The sequence below is a fragment of the Hyperoodon ampullatus genome (genome assembly GCF_949752795.1).
Source record: "Hyperoodon ampullatus genome assembly, chromosome: 2".
Lineage (NCBI taxonomy): Eukaryota > Metazoa > Chordata > Mammalia > Artiodactyla > Ziphiidae > Hyperoodon > Hyperoodon ampullatus.
In genome coordinates, this window is record NC_136915.1 from 153681464 (window position 1) to 153701788 (window position 20325).

Below are 20325 nucleotides of genomic sequence, written 5' to 3' on the forward strand. Positions count from 1 at the left end.
TTTTTGAAACTATATAGGCTTTTCAGGATTAAAAGTAGATTTTCGAATTACATTATTTGGAGAGATTTAAGAGAGTGATTACCTATGACTAGATTCAGCTGCTTTGTAGGGGTTGCTAAAAGGGTAGGGAAAGGAAAGAAGAGGTGTGCTGTCGAGAGCTGATCCATAAAGCAAATGAAAAACAAGAAAAGGCCGGCGTAGCCCTAAGTGAATGGGGTGCTCTTGGAAGAAGGTGACATCACAAAGCAGTCCCACCTGTGTCGTCAAGTGAGACAACAAACTGCCGTTACTACTGATATATTGACGTCTACCTGCTTTTTATGCCCTGATTAGAAACACGATGTGCTGGGAAGGGGGATCCGCTCTGCAGCACTACTGGGCCAGAGGAGAGGCGCATCAAGATGCACAGGAGGGGCTTCCCTGGTGGCGCAGTGGTTGAGAGTCCACCTGCCGATGCAGGGGACACGGGTTCGTGCCCCAGTCTGGGAAGATCCCACATGCCGCGGAGCAGCTGGGCCCGTGAGCCATGGCTGCTGAGCCTGCGCGTCCCGAGCCTGTGCTCCGCAACGGGAGAGGCCACAACAGTGAGAGGCCCGCATACCGCGAAAAAAAAAAAAAAAGATGCACAGGAGCTGTGATAGCTAACTCCAGAGCCGTGTGTTTGAGCAAATCTTCTGCTAATAAGGTTGCAAGGAAAGGGAGGGCCACCAGCAAGTGAGGGGAGGTGGTCTTTCTGAGCAGCAAATCTAGGCAGGCATCAGAACCCAGAACATTCGTCAAGCTCCACTGCAACAGTGAGGACACGATTTAAAACTACAAGCGAGGGTACGGACTTCCCTGGTGGCGCCATGGTTGAGAATCCACCTGCCAATGCAGGGGACATGGATTCGAGCCCTGGTCCGAGAAGATCCCATATGCCATGGGGCAACTAAGCCTGTGCACCACAACTACTAAGCCTGCGCTCTAGAGCCCGTGAGCCACAACTACTGAAGCCCGTGCGCCTAGAGCCCGTGCTCTGCAGCAAGAGAAGCCACCACAATGAGAAACCTGTGCACGCAACGAACAGTAGCCCCAGCTCACCGCAACTAGAGAAAGCCCGCACACAGCAACGAAGACCCAACGCAGCCAAAAAAAAAAAAAAAAAAAAAACTGTGTGAGGGTGAAACAGATCTCCCCACTACAGCGTGGTCTTTCCCAGGATCACCACCTCATCTCCATCCCTCTGGCCTTATAGAAAGGGAGGGGGTAGGAGAGACATCCCCGAGTTCAGAAAATTGTGAATCAAGAACTTTTTGATAGAAACTCCAAGGCTGGTCTGAAAAGCCTTCCTCTTCCTCTTCCCATTTATAGCTCTTCTCTGGGCAAGCTTATGGCATTTTTTGGAAAGAATGATCTTGATGGCCCAAAGCGTGGCAGAAGGAACAGTGACTTTCTAGATAGATGCATTCTCACGTTCAGGCTGCCCATCAGCTTTTGCCCTCCTGGCTTAAAACGAAAAGTTCCTTGAATTTATTTTTTAAATGAGAAGGCTGATCAAAGCTCCAAACAGTAGGAACTGATGCACATCCTCCTTTTTACTGCACCAAGCAACAATAAATTATGCAGTCCTGTGAAATCGATTAATGCCAGATATTCAGTGCCAGGCTCATGGACATTTTAATAGAGAACCTTTTAGTTTGGCCTTGAGGAAGAAGACATAGCTATTTTAAGCTGGAAAAAAAATAAGGTAGTAAGTTGGATAAAAACACTCACGCATCTGAGTTTCTAACAGAAATGCAAAAGCTGAGAGCAGGCAAGATAAACGTCGAGTGTTGGGCAAGCAGGCCATCGAGTTCTTAGGACCCCATGAAGAACAGCAATTTTGGGGGCAACACATATGAGTTGGCAGAATTTGATTGGATATACCTGTCCATTTCTCCCAGGCATGTTGCTGTTACTTTCAATAGATGCATCAGTAAGGTCTTTTGCCCCAAATGTCTTAGAAGCTGAGGCAAAGACAAGAACCACTGTGCTTGCTTGCTCAGAGTTCACGGGAAGTATCAAACATAATTTAACATCCTAGAGATTTCCACCCTATAGGGCCGAGTAGGATTATTTCAACCCTATAGGGCCAACTAATTTGTCACCGTAAAGCTCTAGACCAATGAAAAATTTTTGCAGTCTCCATGAAAACCCCAAATTTCTCCATTTGGAATCAGTGCTAAATGAGTTGTTACTTTGCTCACAAAAAGAAATCACTAAGTAAGAGCATGATGAGTGTCTGATAAAATCCACAGGCAATAAAATAAAACACAGTTGCAGAAGTATCTTTGGTAAAACAAGAGGACACTATTCCCACAAAGACCCACCTTAAGAGCCCAACAGTAATTACTTGGTGCTTCTGGAAATTTCTTACTCTGGGATCCTGACAGTTACTCCCGACACGAAGGAGGAATGAAGGGTAGATTAACACTAATATGGCTCTGCCTCAATCCCCAACCCTTGAGTCTAAGCTCCCTGGGACACATCTTAGAAGGTCCCTGCATTTGCCCACCCCCTGACCTCAAGTGATTGACAGATCTACCCCCCAAAGAAAATCAATAACTATACCCACTTTCTCCATCCCACGCACCACTGGAAGTGGGGAAGAGAGATTCAAAAGCACATTCTGCTTTGTGACTCTCGACACCTCGGGCCCACATATTGTGTTCCACAACCACTGGGCTGAGGTCAGCTAATACAGACAGTACATCAAGAAAGGATGACAGCTAAAAACCCCATAGTCATGTGCCTGATGGCCAACCCTGCCTATGAGAATCCAAAGCGCACTCTGCAAAGAGTGACTCCAAGCCCCAGGAGATGGCCCACTCAAGTGAGGCAAGGGTTGCCGTAGCAAGGCAATGAGTTCACAAAAAGAGCCAAGCCGCCCACTGTACATGCTTTCGTGTTCATTAGCACTTGAGAAATGACATATGGTGCGCTGGGATCCATACTAATCGGGGAGGAGAAACAAACTTAGGTTGATCCATGTGAACTTCCTGTTATTCTAAGTAAAATATGATCCAAATATTGGAAATTTCATAAGGGTCAACCTATATTAAGCTGGAAAAGATAAGAAAGGTAGGCAGTTGCATAAAAGTGCTGACTTACTGTACCCACTGGTGTTTCTAACAGAACTACAAAAGCTGAGTGTAGGCAGGATAAAGGTTAAGTGAGTCCTGGGCAAGCCAGTGGGGAAGGCCCACAGGATGTCACCCAGCGGAGCCCACCAAGACCCTCTCTCCAGGCCGACGGGGGAAGGGGCCAGAGATGGCCGTGGGACTCGGAGGCAAACAATAACTGACTAATTACAGTCCAAAAATAGTTCCTCTTCTCAATCTAGGACCACAAAAGTTGTAGAAGTAAAATTCTCTCTAGTTAGGGTTCTCAGAAGTTTATTACTCAGAATATACCACGTCTGACATCCCTGCCTAAAGCTGCCAAATCCTCCTTTACTTCCTATCCAGGGAAAGTGGTGTATAAATGTAAATGAGACCAAAAGGTGGTGTCCCCTTAAAGCCCAAGGAAGCCAGTAAAGCACAACAGGATACGGTTCGGCTTTTCAAGCAGGCTCAGCTCAAGGATGAAGACGTCAAACTCAGCCCCCCTGGTTCAGGGACCACAGTAAACAAGGATGAACACTGGGTCAATATATCCAAATGGGAGTGGATGAAAGAAACAAAACATTTCCACTGGAAAAACTTCAAAACCAGAGGCCTGAAAGTGTTGGATGGCTTTGTTGTAAGATGGTATCTTTTTTTTTTCCCCTCCATTTTTGATTTTCTCCCTTCAAGTCGAAACTGCAGCAACAGACCCCGATAGCTCCAGCTTCAGACTTGATACATCGTCAGGAGCTCACTCCAAAAGCTCTAACTAGATAACTAATTTAATACACTTTGCTTCAAGGTTTATTCCTTGGCTTGCTTCCCAGATATAAAGCATCTCTGGGCAATTATTATGCAGATGCCACTGACAGGACTTCAAATGGCTGCTGCTAATTTAACAGGAGATAGGTTGGCATTTACTGGAGATGTGAAAAGGAAGGCAAAATGGGCTCAAGGGCCAAAAGCATTTGTTTTTAAAGACAAAATATGGGGAATCACTTTTAAATGTTTTCCTTTGAGTTTCAATACAAACTTTGGCTAGGAAATTAGATACTGAACCTACTTCTGTGCATTTTGTGCGTTCATGAATATTCCCAGAGCACCAAGTGGCAACAGTGGATGAGTTGAAAGGAGGGCCGTGAGTGATGAGCTCAGAGACAGCAGATCTACACGCTGCCCACACGAGACATTTTAACACTGCCCACATTGGGGCCTGAGAGACGAAAGAGAAATACCGATGTGGTTCCTCAAACAATAAACCAGTAACGGCAGACCAACTGTTAAAACATCCCTAACAGCAGAGTATCCCAAGGATAGATAGTCCCTAAGGAAAAGGAAACAATACCTCTTTGCTTGCTGATGATCCATTTCTGAGTGTCTCCTAGTGAGGGTTACGAGCTCTGATCCACTGAAAATACACGTCACACTAGTGGTTTTCTTTTTCAGATCACACAGCAAAATTCCAGAATCTATGGCGCTCAGCTGAAGTTCTACTCCTTGACTGATTCTTTAGACCTTGGAGGAGAAGGTAGGAGGCCCTCCATCGCCAGATACTGAGTCCAAATACAGCGAACCACCACTATAACACCTGGCCAGATGTGAAACCAAGTTGATTCAAACTCCAAAGTAGTTCATCAGGAATCTGCTTCCACACCCGCCTGTTGTGGTGACCGGAAGCCACAAAGGCGCACTCTTTCTGGTCGATTGGATGCCATTCTTTCTTTGCATTTGCACCTCAGGAGGAAAAAAAAAAAAGGGAGCAGTGGAAGAAGGCATCATGGAACACCCGCAAAAGTCAATTTTAAGAACAAAGCCACAATTAAAATTTGCATCAAGAAAAACTAGACAGTAGAGGGAAAAATTCCCCAGAAGTCAGCAAGAGGGAAGATGTGCAGAACATGATTATGTACTAACCTACAAAATTCAGAAGGACAGTGACCAACGAAGGCACAGAAGGAGACGAACTAAGGACTGAGCTTCAAACTGAGGGCAGGGTTAATACCACAACTGACCAGAGTGGGCTGTATGGAGAAAAGGAAAGCTGCACAAATCTTACCATCTTTCAGCAGGTGGGCCAAGATTTGGGCTGCAAGGTCCTGGGTGGGCTTAGTTCTGCTCCTGCAGGCCAAAGGCTGGAGATGCTAGCAGCACAGTGGGGATAACACTTGGGGTAGCTCCTGGCAGGGCCCCTGCCACCTGAGTGCCAAAGAGCCCCCATACATCAGCTTTCCCAACCTTTCCCTTTATAACCTTTCCATGCCACCCAGCACCTTGACCTTCAGATCCCCCGTCTCCTCTCTCTTCCACACTGGTCTGTTATCTTCTCTCAATCAGGCAAGAAGCCTAGCTGCACAGACGGCCTGGCCCAGGGCCTCGAAGGCCACCAGACTAGGGTCCACTGAGCCAACAGGAAGAAGCAGCAAATATCAAGGGTGCAGTCTCCAGCAGGGGAACAGGCTCCGGAGCCTAGAATAAGGAGTGGTTGAGAAAGATACAACACAGAGTCCTCATTCTTCCCAGGCAATGGCAATCGCTGCATTGGAAAGGGAGCGTTTCCTCTAGCTGTTCCTGTCTTTAACTCAAGCCTGGGAGGAAAAAAGAGACTACTGAGGGAGAGGGCAAAAAGGGGAAAGGGAAGGAACTGCCCATCAAGCCGCAGGAGCCCCCAAATATAAGAAAAGAGTGTTGTTCTTCTCCTTCAGGAAAGGGTCTTAGCCCTTATCTTTATATTTTAGGATGAACTCACTTTCTTGCCATCTTTGATTTGGACGTGAGCAATTAGGCCGACAAATTTCAGGGCTGGTTACAAATCTGGCTGCAACTTCACTAGAGATGTGTTCCCTTATGCCTCTGTCCCCCAAATAATCCACCAGGCAACCCTCCCTACTGACCTATTACAATGCAGATCAGTCAAAATGTGGTTCAGATGAAAAGTACTATATTATTGTGAAAACTGCATTACGATGATTCACAAAAGTTATTCCAAAGGGGGGAAAAATAAATTATCTCATATAAAATAATACATGATGTTTGTGAATGATCTTGGCTCCTGTCTTCAGGGAGCCCGTGACCTGCCTGCTCCGGCCATCCGCGCCCTGCTGGGGGAGCAGATGTTGTCTGGAGGTGCTTCCCCATCTGTAAGATGGAGCTCAGTGCCTCTTCCAGGAGCTGAAGCGGGGGGTTAAATGAGTCTGGAGTTTTGGAGGAACTGGATGAGGACCTGGTAGACAAACTTGTACTGAGCGATGGTCTGGATCATGAACATCCTTTGCTCCCTGAGGAGCCTCAGCATCATGGGTACTTCCACCTTCTGCAAGAAAAGAGAAGAAGATCCTGAGATGGGGGGGGTGGGGATGGGGGCGCTTCCCTTGGCTCCTTTCTCATTCCCTCATCCAGGAAGCATTCACTCGCTGCCCCTGTGCAGGTCCAGGAGAAAGCCAAAGACAGCCCCCTCTAGGTTATCCCAATGAAAGACCCCAACAGTAACTGGAGAAGCTGGTCGTCATGTACCACTGGTGTGATATTTTAACTACAGACCAGTCCACTAGAGAAAACAGGCTGGAGTTAAACCCGATTGGTACTCTTAACCCTACCATGGCCCAATGGTAGGATTTAAGCCCTTTCTGGGTCTTCGTTTCTTCATCTGTAAAATAAGGATAATGATGCTTTCCTCCAATGGCAGCGTGGCCTTGGCCAAGTTAGTGACATTCCCTCGGCAATAACACAGGGTGATAAACAGTACCCTCCTCAGAGGATCAAATGAAGAAATACATGTAAAGCATTTAACACAGTGTCTGGCACATAGTAGGCTCTTAATAAAGACTACTCACTGTCTTATTAATATTAATGAAATAAGAACACTCATGCCCATCCTGCTACCCCACAGGATCGCAGGCATAACCAAGTGAGATAATTTACGTGTAAACCTTTAAAACATCAAAGCACAATCTCTGGACACCAGTCATGCATGTTTGGCGTGAAAGTCTTTAACTAACGATATCTTGAGTATTAAATGAGATTGCCAATGTGTAAATTCTTTGAAGATCTCCAATGGAAAGGAATTAATACAACAGATCATTAGTGCCATGGTGTCCCCTCACTTGTGTCACTTTCATCCTCCTGGACCAGCCAAGGCAGAAGCACCATGGAGTCAATGTGCCATCATGACCTTGGTATACTTCCCCATGCTCTGGGAGCCCTTAATCCAGGCAAACGACCACACCCACGAAGTTACCAAGGACTGAGCAAGCATCAGAAATAAAATAATAAAAACTCAGCTGTATGTCTTTTCTTACTTTACTTTCAAAAGTCATTTCAGCTATTTCCAAACTTTGTGTAGCTACAATACCATACATGCCATCCTGTTTAGTCGCTCTTCTCCAAAACTAGTTAAGTAATACCACAGATTTAAAAGGGACAAGTCCCTGGTAACACACAAAGAGAAAAAGGCATGTGGATCCTTAAACTGTTAGTCAAAATACAGAGCCTAGACCATAAGCTTCTGATGGTAACTAGTGGGTCTGTGCCTAAACTCTACTCCAAAGTGACTGACATCATGATACACAACACAGAGCACCTAATAATGAACTTAACATAATGCATGATAAGCATTACCCTGTGTTGGGCACTGAATATAAGGATAGAATAAGGCTGCTCCTACCTCATACCCATCAAAGGCTTTGACAAGAGAGGCAGGGTCACACAGAAGCTAAGAGGTCATCTCCCTGTGCCTCAGTTTCTCTTTGTTAGATGAGGGTACTAACAGAACCTCTCTCGTAGGGTCATTGTGAAGGCTACAAGCTGTAAGGCTCTTGAAATAGTGTTGGCACATGGTAAACACTACATACACGTTAGCTGTGGTTATTATAATATTTTCATTCTTGTTATCATCACAACCACCACCACCTCCTCTCCCACCACCATCTCCTTTACCTCTACCATCTCCTCCACTTCCATCTCTGCCACCACCACTATCATCATGGTCATGACCATCTCAATAGCCTGTAAGACTCAGCCCCTCAGGCTGACTCAAGGACAGTATACTAGCTGATACAGGGCAGTTTGGAGACAAGACAAAGTTCCCCCCGGTCCTCAATGAAAGAATCCTTCAGCTTGCCTTGAAGATGCACTTCCACAGGCTCTGCTGCCCACCGTCCCTACCCCAAGGAATCTGGAGGCAGCTGATGCTTGCTCCATCTTGCTTAGAAGACATCCTCCCACCCCCCCTACTCTATGAAGGAGGGATAACCAATTCAGAAAAGCAGCAAGATCAAGACATCTTGCTCTTTGGCTAGTGAGAACCTGACCTTTTGTAATACAGCTAATCTGGGACAGGTGGCCAAGAGAGAGTATCACAAACCATGAAACTGGTACGTTCTGAAAACAAATGTATGGGCATTAAAATGTTACAGCTAACATTCAGTGACCAAAAAACAACAGGGCACAAAGAAGCTTCTCAGGGCAGCCCAGGAGAATCCCCTCACAGCTACCCGACTTCACGGTTAAGCATCTTTGCTCCAGGAAAAAGAAAAGGCATTTCACTGACAAAATTAAAACTCTATGGATTATAGACTAAAATATAAAGTATCCTAAATCCAGAAGCCATGGAAAGAAGACGGGAAAGTTTAGACAGGAGAAAAGTGGGACAACCAACTTTCTATTGATTTAGCAAAATCTTTTGTTTAAAAAACAAAGAAACGGTTCCACTCCTCTTCTAAAATAAGGGTTTGAATTTTACGAGCCAGGTCTGAAGCAGAACAAGTAGAAACCTTTTTTCTCCCTAGCCGTCTACCAATAGCAATTATGGGAAATGGGACAGATAAGGCTGGCTACATGTGCTAGGGGAAGGGAAGTGAAAAATATGAGTCATCTTGCTATCTTTGAATATCAGTGGGAACAGAAGTCCTTTTTGGACTGACCACATTCCAGTAAATGTTCTGGCATGCAACTGGGCATTGAGGAAATCTATGTCTGGATACACCATAGAGAATTTAATCACCCTGAGCCCTCACCAAGTCCACTCAAGGCCCTAGTGGCTGAACCCCTTACTCTGTACCACGCTGGCTCTGACATCTGTTATGTTCCACTGGGCCAGTGACATCTGGTGATCGATGAGCCTTCATGTCATCGTGTTACTGAGGCTCAGCCTTTGATGGGTCTCCAAAGGGCTCTCAGAACATGGCAATCCTTCATGTCAGACCAGACTGACAAAACAGCTTCTCAAGTTGAAAAGGAGGAAGGGGGAACAGAGGAAGAGCACGGGGGAACAGAGGAAGAGCACATGGGGAATGCAGAAAAGAAGGGGAATGTGGCGAAGAAAGTGACATGAGGAAAAGATCTCTAAGTGGGGAGGGGATGATGAGACCCTTCTTCCTCCCCAGGAACCCACTGGCGCTGCCAGTGGAGCTCGGCTATGCTTGAGCCACATGTACCCAGATTCCACTGCATCTTCATCCATCTTCCCAGCAGTGAGCGGATCTGGGACTTAGTGGCGAGCTATTCACTCTACTAGAAACTCCTAGAGACTTCTAGTAGTGACAGAGAAGCAAACAATCAAGAAATCTCCTGTGAGACAAAACGATAAAAACTCATAGATGATGAGATTTCTGTTATGTAGACTCAAGTGATTCCATGATGGGCATTTTGTTCCCCAATAGAATGTTTGTTTGTTTGTTTGTTTGAACAATAGGCCACATGTGATATAACTCCTCTTCTACTTTTTAGCAGCACAAACATTCATATGTACAGACTGAAAGTTTCCAAAATTAACCTTTTATAGGCAGGGAACTTAAAAATCCTTTGAACATATTTAAACTTGGCATTTATTGTTTTCTGAGAAGTTTGAATATAACAAACTCCATGGGGCAATATTTAATCTGATCTTCAAACCATTGAGTAAATACATATATTGTTATATAAATTCCTTCACAGAACATGATTATAACATTTCCTGATTTTAAAACTATCAAACCACTTCAGAAGTTTCCTTTGATTCTCCAAGCTGTACAATTTGTAAATTGAACAAGAATCAAATGACACTTGGCATTTGGAGGCAGAGTGAAGACAGGAAATAACTCAGGGCCAGGAGGTGAAAGACCTCACTTCAAACCTTGGCACCACTGCTTAAGAGCCACCTAGCACTGGACAAGCCACTAGATTGTTTCTGGACCTCAGCATCCTCATCTGTAAAACAGGAACGGGACATGTGCTGCTAGCAGTGATTAAAGAACCTAAGAAAAAAAAAGTGAAAGCCATCTAAAACCCCTAAAGCCCCCTGTGAGAATAGAAGGCAGAAGAATTGTTCTTTAGCCTTTGATTGCTATTTGTCTCATCTCTACAAAATCAAAAGCCCCTCGGTGTAACTCCCTGACCTACAGCAAGAAGGGAATGCCACACACCGTGTGGGCACAAATTCAGCCGCAGCCCGCGTCTATGGGAGAAAAGCTGGGCCTCCAGCCTCAGCGAAGGCAGGCCACGTCTGTGCCCTCGGATTATCTACCTGGCTCTGCTACACACCACTGCCAGTCTAGACAAGAGCAAAGAGCCCCCTCAATAAAACTCCCCACTAAAGAATGAAAAATGTTTTTAAAGTACACAGATTTTCATGTAGGAGTTAGGTCAAAACACATCCCAGAAATGCAAGACACATCTATACTATATGCGACCCAATAACCCACTGTGGAAAATTACCCACAATAAAACCAGACCTTCTACGAAACACTGCAGACTTCTGGAAGTTGATGCCAGCGAAGATCAGATTTTCTAAATGTTGCCTTTCTCACAGTTTCAACTCTTTTTCTATATTATCTGGGTCTCTACACAGAGCAGTGAAAGGCAAAAGATCAGGAAGGTTGTAAATGTCAGAGTCCAACTAGGAATCATGGGTCTGGAAAACTCTCGTCAGGAGAGAGGAAATTAAACAGTGGAAATAGAAGGGCACAAGTGAAGGTTTGGCCGTGGTGTCAATTGGTCCCCAAGGTGGAGGATTCAGAAGCCCAGAATGACTTACTTCATTATGCTCCAGGCAGTAGATCATCAGCTCAGAAAGGATGACCACGCCGGTCCTTCCCACCCCAGCACTGCAGTGGACCACTATCGGGGGGTGCTGGTTCTTGGTGCTTTCCAGCATGCTGTTGGTATGGCGACGGACCGACTGGATCTCCTCCAAGTAGGCTGCAAGACAAAATGCAAATCTTGTCACTGATGTCCTGCATCGCTTTGCATACAAGTGAGGGGAAAAAAAACTGACTGTGAATTTTTTTTTTTAAGTGACAATAATTTAGAGTACTTACAAGACACTAATTATTTGGCTGGTACCCACTCTACAGTCCTGGATCCAGAAAGGACCAGCTGGGAGTCAATTAGTCCATGGGAGAATTTGTTCTTTAAATTAAATAGTTCTTTTTTAAAAATTAAATTCTGCCTTCCCCTCTGCAAATCCCAAAGTCCCCCAAGCAGATGATTCTCGACATTACTTACAGCAATTCCTACTATTAACAGACTGGGATCAGACACCAGCTAGGTCCCCTTGAAATGCCCGCCTGTCAGAGCCAATTTCTGGTGGGAAGAGCGTCCATCTGCCCTTTCTTCCTTCCCCTCACTGAATGAGTGAATGTCAGCTGAGGCTTGACTCCATTTTTAGATTATAAAATAGACTTTGGGGAGCCTGATTTTCAGCTTGGATCCCATGTGATTATGTGAGTAGCTCAAGATAACCCCCCTTTCCTGGAGGCAACATGTGGGTGGGGTGTGTGCCACGTGCCCCGTCAACATCTGCTTAGCCCCACAGGGCTGTGCAGGAGACTGTTTACTACTCCAACTGGGCACAAACGGAAAACTGCTCAACCCAAGCCTTAAAGACTATTTTTTTTTAATGGTCATGAAAAAAGGAAAAGTATATAAATGTAATCCTCAAACAATCCAAGAACTGGAAAAAGTCAATTAGTAACTGAGATTTTATAGTAGCTAGTTCAGGGGAGAAGCAGAGTTGAAGGTTCCTAATACTCAGAAAATCTCATCCCAGTGCAGCAGTGTAAAACCAAATGAGGAGAAAAACTCAAACTGCTGAAGAGAAAACAGCATCCAAACCATTCTCATAATTTTTTAAAATTTATTTATTTATTTATTTATGTTTGGCTGCATCGGGTTTTCGTTGGTGTGCGTGGGCTTTCTCTAGTTGCCGCGAGAGGGGGCTACTCTTTGTTGCGGTGCGCCGGCTTCTCACCGCAGTGGCTTCTCTTCCTTGCGGTGCACGGGCTCTAGGCGTGCGGGCTCAGTAGTTGCGGCTTGCGGGCTCTAGAGCGCAAGCTCAGTAGTTGTGGCTCATGGGCTTAGTTGCTCTGAGGCATGTGGGATCTTCCCCAACCAGGGCTCGAACCAAGGTCCCCTACATTGACAGGCAGATTCTTAAACACTGCACCACCAGGGAAGTCCCCATTCTCGTAATTTAAAAGCACCAGTTTACACACAATGACTAAGAACTCCAATTTCCTTTATAACCTTATTTAATTAGTAATCTGAAATAGTTTACCCAAATAAACGTCTACTACCATCACCATCACCACCACTAATAATGTAAAATGAGATAGAACAAAACAAAAGAGGGAAGGCAATCTGAGGTGACTAGATAAGGTAGTTGCTATTGGTACCAACATGAGCTAAATACTGAGCATGGAATTCCTTTCACAATTTTTTTTTCCAAAGGGGAAAAGATACTAGGCAATAACATTTTCTGACGGCAGGCAACGTTCACATACAAGAGACAAGGTTTTTCTTGTGCTAAATTTAAGAAGAGAAGTAAAGGAATATTGATCAATAAAGCTGATGCCACCATCAAGGGGAATTTCATGAAACACAGAGAAATTAGATTTAAGCAGATTCTTTCTCCAGCAATCATATTAATAAAGTTCCTTACGGTGTAACTCAGTGAAGACCTCTGGAAGACAGCTGGACCCAGTTCCTCTGCATCCAAGTAATCTCATTTAAACACAAACAAAAATCTCCTAAAATTCTTAAAAACCTAAAGAGCCAACATTTCTTAAGACCCTGCTCAGCACACTTGTCCTGAGTTTCTTAGAAAGGTACATTAATAAATACTGTTTAAAAATATTCTCTATATTTTTCTGTAATTTAGACTGGCTGTCCTTAAATTGGTTCTGATTTAAAAGATTTGATTATAATTTTAACCATCTTATAAAACCTTTTATCAGATCTGTTAGCCAGTCATCAAACGGATCTACTTTTATTGTTTCCATTTTCTGAGTCTTGCTTCTAATAAAGCAATTAGCAAAACAGTACCAGAAAGGAATAAAAAGAACACTGTTATGAGGAAAGAAAGCTCTGCAAAGGCCACTGTGCTCATTAATATTTTGAGCTGCAGGTAACTGTTTGACCTCAGGCCAACCACCAACCTGCTCTAGATCTCATTCTAGATCCTTTGATTCCAATCATCTTTCTTACTCTCAGTGTCCGACTCCTTAAGAACCATCATCACTTTAATGAAAAATGAAATAGCTGCATTGACAAATAAGTGTGCATCAGAATCTTTCTGTTGGAACTTGTGAAATGGTACTTTTAGGTACTTGAAAACCTATTCTCTCTTCTCTCTCCCACCCCTCCTACTCTAAGTGAATATCAAAATAAAAATCAAGGTTTTGACATTCTCCAACCTCCTTTTGTTGTGGCCACAGGTCTTCTGCCAGCTGGTGAGTCAACAACATAGCAGGTGTAGTAAACTGCAGGGCACCCTCAGGCCTCCTTCCTAGCTGGGTGAGGAAGGAACGGGGTTTCCCGCAAGTGGAGGATGTTTAGGCAAGTCTGTGGAAGGGAAGGAGGCTGCTGCAGCCATCACCAAAAGCATCAGATCTCACCTCTGGGCTGTGATCACCGGCCTGTCTTCGTCATGAGACCGCAAGAGCCTTTAAAACAAAGACTGCTTCATTTCTGCGTTCTAAGAGCCCGATTCAGTGCCTGGCACATGGTGGACACACACCCAGCTTTTGGCCTTACAAATAAAGTACTGCATACAATCTGGATGAATTAGTTTCTAAGATAACCATAGCTTGAAAAATACACATAAATTAATGAATCCAAAAATGATAGTTTCAAATACTACAAGTTGATTTCAATAATTCTTAGTATGTTTAATCGTAGGTATGAGAAACTACTAATTGGGATTTACTGCTGTAGGAAATACAGGGCTTCCGAGATATAAATTTTCATGAGAAATTTTTAAGGTTGTTTTTTCTTTATTATTGCTTTGTGTTTCTGTTTTTTTTTTTTTTTTTTTTGGTTGTGGTAAAATATACATAACATAAAAATTTACCATTTTAATCATTTTAGTGTACATTACATTAAGTGTACAGTGGCATTAAGTATATTCACAATGTTGTGCAAGCATCACCACTATCCACTTCTAGAAATTTTTCATGGTCCCAAACAGAAACTTTCTATCCATCAAACAGTAACTTCCTATTCCCCTTCCCCCTTGCCCCTGGTAACCTCTATTATACTTTCTATCTCTATGAAGTTGCCTATTTTGGATAACTCATGTAAGTGGAATCACACATTTGTCCTTTTGTGTCTGGTTTATTTTATTTAGCTTTTCAAGGTTCAGACACGTGACATGTTATCAGAATACTAAAGGTCTAAATCAAGGTAGAACCAATTAGTTTACCACATTGGCTCATCTGCATAAATGGTAAAGAGAATATGATAAATGCCATGTATTAGTCTTCTCTGTTCTACACATACTACTGAAGTATTATATACTGAATGTTGTAGTACTTTTGCCACTTAAGAGAAAGTAGACTCTCTTTCCATTTCACCTCCAACTGATAAGACCATTATCACTGTTGGTAAAACCCCGACAGGGAAGAAAAGACTTACACAAAAATCCTTGGACATCCTCTGGGCAGCCGTGATCTGGCCAATCGGTATATTGCAAATGCCACACTGTCCTTTCCTGCCCGGACAAAAGGTGCTTGACCTTTAAGCCTGTGGTTGCATAGCAACCAGAATCTGTTCGGAACTTTGTGGTGACCTTGAACTTGCCATAGGTGGCTGAGCTGTGCTTGGAACCCAGTTTGGGCCAGTATCGGTGGCTCTTGGTTCGTCCGCCTTCCTGAATCAGACACAGAAGCAAAATTGGACATGAGTCAGGGGAAGCTCTTATCCTCTTAATCTTAAAATCTAAGGACAGCGGAAAACTTGAATGGCTTCTAAGTCACTGACTCAGTAGCATCATGCAGTGTCTATCCCAGAGTAGATACCCATACATTTTAGCTAACACCAATAATAAGATTTACCATGCAGTTATATCAATGGAAAAATCTAAAGATTCACAACTGGGCTGCAGTTGAATGTTAGAGAGAAGAGCCAGGGTGAAGACCAGAGGTGGGAACAAGCTAGGTGTGTTCAAGAAACAGAAAGGTCTTCAGTGTGGATGGCAGAGAGGAGGTTAGAAGGCCTCCTGGTCCACGGTAGGGAGTTTGGATTTCACCCCACGGTCAGTGGGAAGCCATCCAAAGGTGATGAAGTGACCTTAAGCAGAGGAGTGACAGATCCCAGTAATCGTTCTAGGTCATGCTTCTCATGTCGGATGCTCGGCCCTGGGCTCTCTCTGTTACACCCCACCAGCCACTGACACTGTCTTTATCATCTAGTGTCAATCTCACGGTTTTATTCAGCCTGACCCATTTGTTTTAGTTCCATTGACAACTGAAACAGAGGAAAACTGGCTTTACCCCTCTTTTCTCTCCCTTAATTTTATAATCTTTTCTGGGGGTATGCATTCTCAACCATTTACAAAATGGGGTCTATTTTAAAGTTCTGCACAGTTTTGATATCATAGGAGTGGGAGCCGGGGTGGAAGAGATGGCAGCTTAGAAGGGGACCCAGCGGAAGGGGGTGGTGCGAGAGGAGAAATGCCCAGCGCACGGAGCTGGGGGAATGAGTGGCAAGTGAAGGCTGGCCTGCTCACAAAGCAATACAGCTTTGGGTGACACAAGTCATCTTGCCCTGATTCTTTTGGTTGAATTGAGTCTTCTTAAATTTGAAGCACACCTGCCTCTTTTATTTAAGCATCCTGTGAAAGTAGGTTTATCTGAGGCGTTTAATTTATAGAACTGCTGAATACCTACATCAATTACAGATTTCAAAAGACTGTTAAGTCTCTGGCTGCCTCACAGATCACTGGATTTTGTTCCTAAGACTGGTCCCTTCTTGTCACTCAGGTTTCAGCTCAAATGCAACCTCCTCAGAGGCCCCTGGGCTGCAGTCTAATCTAAAGTAGCCCCACAGTCACCCTCCATTCCACTACTGGTTTCATTTTTTTCCATGTCACTTACCACTACCCGAGCTGACTTTGTTCACTTTTTACTGTAAATCCCACCGGGATGTAAGCTCCCTGGGGACAAGGATCATGCCTGTTGTGTTTACCCTGGGGTCAGCACAGATGGTAAGTACACTGTTTTAAGTTGAATGAATCCCTTCCAAGGATGTACTTCGATAAAGTGATAAAACTAGAGATTTTCAGGAACATTTACTCTTTGTGGGAAGGTGGGACAAAAGGTCAGCCTAGAGAAGTACAACTGGCCCGAAAGAGCCCAAAGTCTTTCATCACTACCTTCTAATGGGCTGTTCTGGAAAGCATCTGCTCAGAAGAGTTACCGAAGGGGACATGACTTTTTTTGTTTCCAGTTCTTTCTGTTCCCCATCCTTTTAAAGTTGTTAGGAAAGGGATATGCAATACCATACATATGGTAAAAAACAAACAAACAAACAGAAAACCCTTTTTCCTTAAATGACTTCAAAACATAAGTTAAAATTTAATGAAAGGAACAAAAGGAAGTGGTTAAAATAAAATTTTAAAAAAATCGAGACTGTGACAAGAGAAGAAACCCAAAACGTCTTCCCCCCAAGAGAGCAAGCTCCAAGCGAACTGCTATACGGAATGGGGGTATATGCCAGTTTTTGGAACACCACGTAGACTTCTCTAGTTACAAGGGAAAAACTATGTTTGACTTGGCAAAGGAAGAAAAAGAATTTTTTTTCCTCTCCCCAAAGAAAGAGGCCTCTACAGGAACAACAGCTCTGGTCTCTTTTCAGCTGATAAGCAGGAGGGCATGGGAGCTGGCCACGCCCGGGGTTGGGAATATACGCCGATTTACCCAGAGCAGCCCCAAAGTTCTCAAACTCCAGTGGAAAGATCATTGCTTTGTTTGGCACACGGAAGTGAGCTGGCTGAACTGAAGTTTGGTTCTTTTTTGTTTGCTTGTTTGTTTAATTTTAGTTCATGGTGATCCAAGGAAAAGAGTTAAGAGCTGGATAAAAACGGGATATAACAATAAATTATCTTTGGAAAACAAAACAAACCTATATGCAAGTAAGGAGAGAAAAGAGATGCACATCAGAGAGAAAAGGATTTGCAGAGAAATGGTGCTGCCGGAAGGAGGATGAGGCAGCAAAGTCATCAACACAAAGCCCACCTTCTGCCCCCCGCCCCCGCCGGGACAGATGGCTGTACGGCCATTCCCCCTTACCTCCTCTGCGGTGACCATGGCGATCACATTCGCTCCCTGCTCCCACACCATCTGCCAGAAGTCATGGCATGTGTGCGGCAGAGGCCCCTGAGTGGCGATGTAGTGCCATTCTGCCCCACCAACCACCACCTGGAAACCAAGGCAAGCATTAGTGAATAAACCCCAAATCCAGGATAGAATTACATGCTGACCACGGGTCGTTTTGTAGCCACCTGAAAACCTTGAATAATGTTTTTAGGCCAAATGTGTTAGTGCTATCATCAAAAGCCCTGACACCATGGATGGCTAGTGACACGTGCTCACATGAAAATACTTTTTGCCACTCAAGCTTATTAAAATATACCTCATCATTTTTTGGTCTACAACCCACAGTAATTATGTACAAACCAGTGCATATTAAACATATATATAAAACATATATTTATATACCCACATATATAATATTACATGAATATATGTATATAACCTAACAATTTGTTACAGAAATAATAGTTATGTTTCCAATGTGCAATGTACTGATAATTGCCATTCTTTTCTCCTTTTTCTAGTCTATTCCATTAAAAAACAAAAGAAAACAACAAAAAAAAAACCCCAACTGCTCTCGACTACTAAATTGATTTCATATACCACTACCATATTGTGGTCCACAGTCTGAGAAACAGTACTCCATGACATCCTTTTAAATAACAGAAAAGTCTACCATGGAATAACACTCCTTTGGGAGCAATGTCTTTCTACCACTGCCCTGGTATGAAGTGTGTCCTAAACCTCTGTTGTACCCGCTACTCTGTACCACATACAGTAGAGGTATCATGAACGTACTTAAGCCAACAGTACATGATATTTTATCATCACCTTCCCCTCGTACAATACCACAGCATCCAACTGAACTTTGGAGTCATTAGATGATTTTGGATAATAAAATCATTACCCCACACAGCTCAGGGTGATCTTGGGAGGATAATTCTGCAGCTATAAATATTAGCAGCAGAGACGCATCAATAAAAAGTCACGCCTCAAGTGTGAAAGCTCATGCTATCAGGGTGAAATGGTGGCCTCCGGAGGGATTCTTTCTGGGTTTGCCTCCATTCCTGTGCCTTGATACTGCCAAGTCAGGCTCCCTTACACATTCACCAGTGGGGATCTCAAGATGGTGCTAGGGGCAATGAAGTGATCACTTTTTGAAACTTTTTCTCTCATTTATTTTATGAAACTATATACTAACTTGATTCAAACAAAAACAATGTCAGTTATTGTCTCATTACACAAGGCATGTTTAGGTCAAAGCTGGCAAGCAAAATCCATTTTCCCAGTACTGGTGGGAGATAACACTCATACATTTGCTGGCTGGCTGGCTAGGAGTTTGGCTTATCTGTGGAATTGTGATTTTAAACATTGGCCTCTCTGGCACCCAACATATAGGAGCCATAAATACTTCCAGAGTATGCTGCTGCCTGGGGCCTTTCAGCATATTCCCAGTATTGACAGGAGGGTATTAAAAACTGCATTAAAAACACAACCACCAAAGCTACTGAGGTAGATTTCACAGATGTGATTCCTCGTCTGGAGCAAATAAATCTCTGTTCTGTGTTAACGGCTGCTTGGAACCCAGGGAGAAAACATTGGCAAGACATACAACTCTCTTCCAAAAACACAAGGACAAGTTCTTGCAAGCTCTCTGGGTCTATTAAACACACCCATGTCTAACCCGGATCCACAAGATGAAATGTGGGCCTCAGAGAATGTGGAGGAAGGGATGGAAGGGATGTTTACAACACCCACTGGGCACAGCGCATGCAGACTGACAGCTTTTTCCACAGAGCAGATGGAAAATGGGGGAGGAGATCTGGCCAAAAGAAGAAGATAGTATATTACAGCTGTGGAAGATTTTCTCAGACAGTCTAGCAAGATGCAGCTGTGTGATCTGCATCTTTGCATGCATTATTTTGGTCATTGTTTCGTTATCTAAACTAAGCTCATGAAATTCACCACCGTCAGTTTCCTTCAGAGTTTCCTGGGGCTCAGTTTTTACTGTTTCATTGTTTTGAGAGTTCTCACTCTGAAAAATAAGAGTAGAATACACAATATGATCCATGAGAGTTACGCCATCCTATTTCTTTAGACAGGACTTTCTGACACTTAAAAAATATATGTGGTTATCTATGCTGGGTGAACAAAAACACTACACCCAACCACGGTACACTTCCCATATTCTGTATCAAAACCGTTAGAACTGATACATGGGCCAGACATCTGGCTGTATTTTAAAGGCTCAAAGGAACCTACCTATAATTTGGCTGCAGTTGAAAAGTCCAATGAAGAAAGGAAATAAGGCCAGATACAGGTTTTCTAAGGTTACTGATCACAGCAGACTACGAATCTGAACCTTGTATTGTTGAAAAGTATCCTGTAACAACTGTAACAATTATACTAATACAATTCACATTAGTACACAGATAATTCCCCTACTTCAGAGGTCAGAGCAAATGGTGGCATTCTAAACAAATATGCTCTGTCATTACGAGCCCTGAGGAAGGTAAGCTATTTAGGAAACACTTCACTGTATGCACACATGTATCCATAACTCTAAATTCTAACTGACGTAAAGCTAAGCTGACCAATTTTAAAGTCTATGAAATACTGAGATATGAAGATTTGGAGTA

At 43.6% G+C, this 20325-nt stretch overlaps 1 protein-coding gene across 1 annotated transcript in view; it reads right to left on the bottom strand.

Annotated features, from left to right (window-relative positions):
- Positions 1–6303: 6303 nt before the first annotated feature.
- The window catches only part of PTPN14 (protein tyrosine phosphatase non-receptor type 14), a gene marked incomplete at both ends in the record, with an annotated part of 99785 nt that continues 85763 nt past the window's right edge, over positions 6304–20325 (bottom strand). Inside the window, 4 exons of the mRNA XM_079696991.1 lie at positions 6304–6432; positions 11131–11294; positions 15009–15243; positions 17663–17791. Of these exons, the coding sequence (XP_079553117.1) occupies positions 6304–6432; positions 11131–11294; positions 15009–15243; positions 17663–17791 (657 nt within the window). The remainder of the gene's footprint in view (positions 6433–11130; positions 11295–15008; positions 15244–17662; positions 17792–20325) is intronic.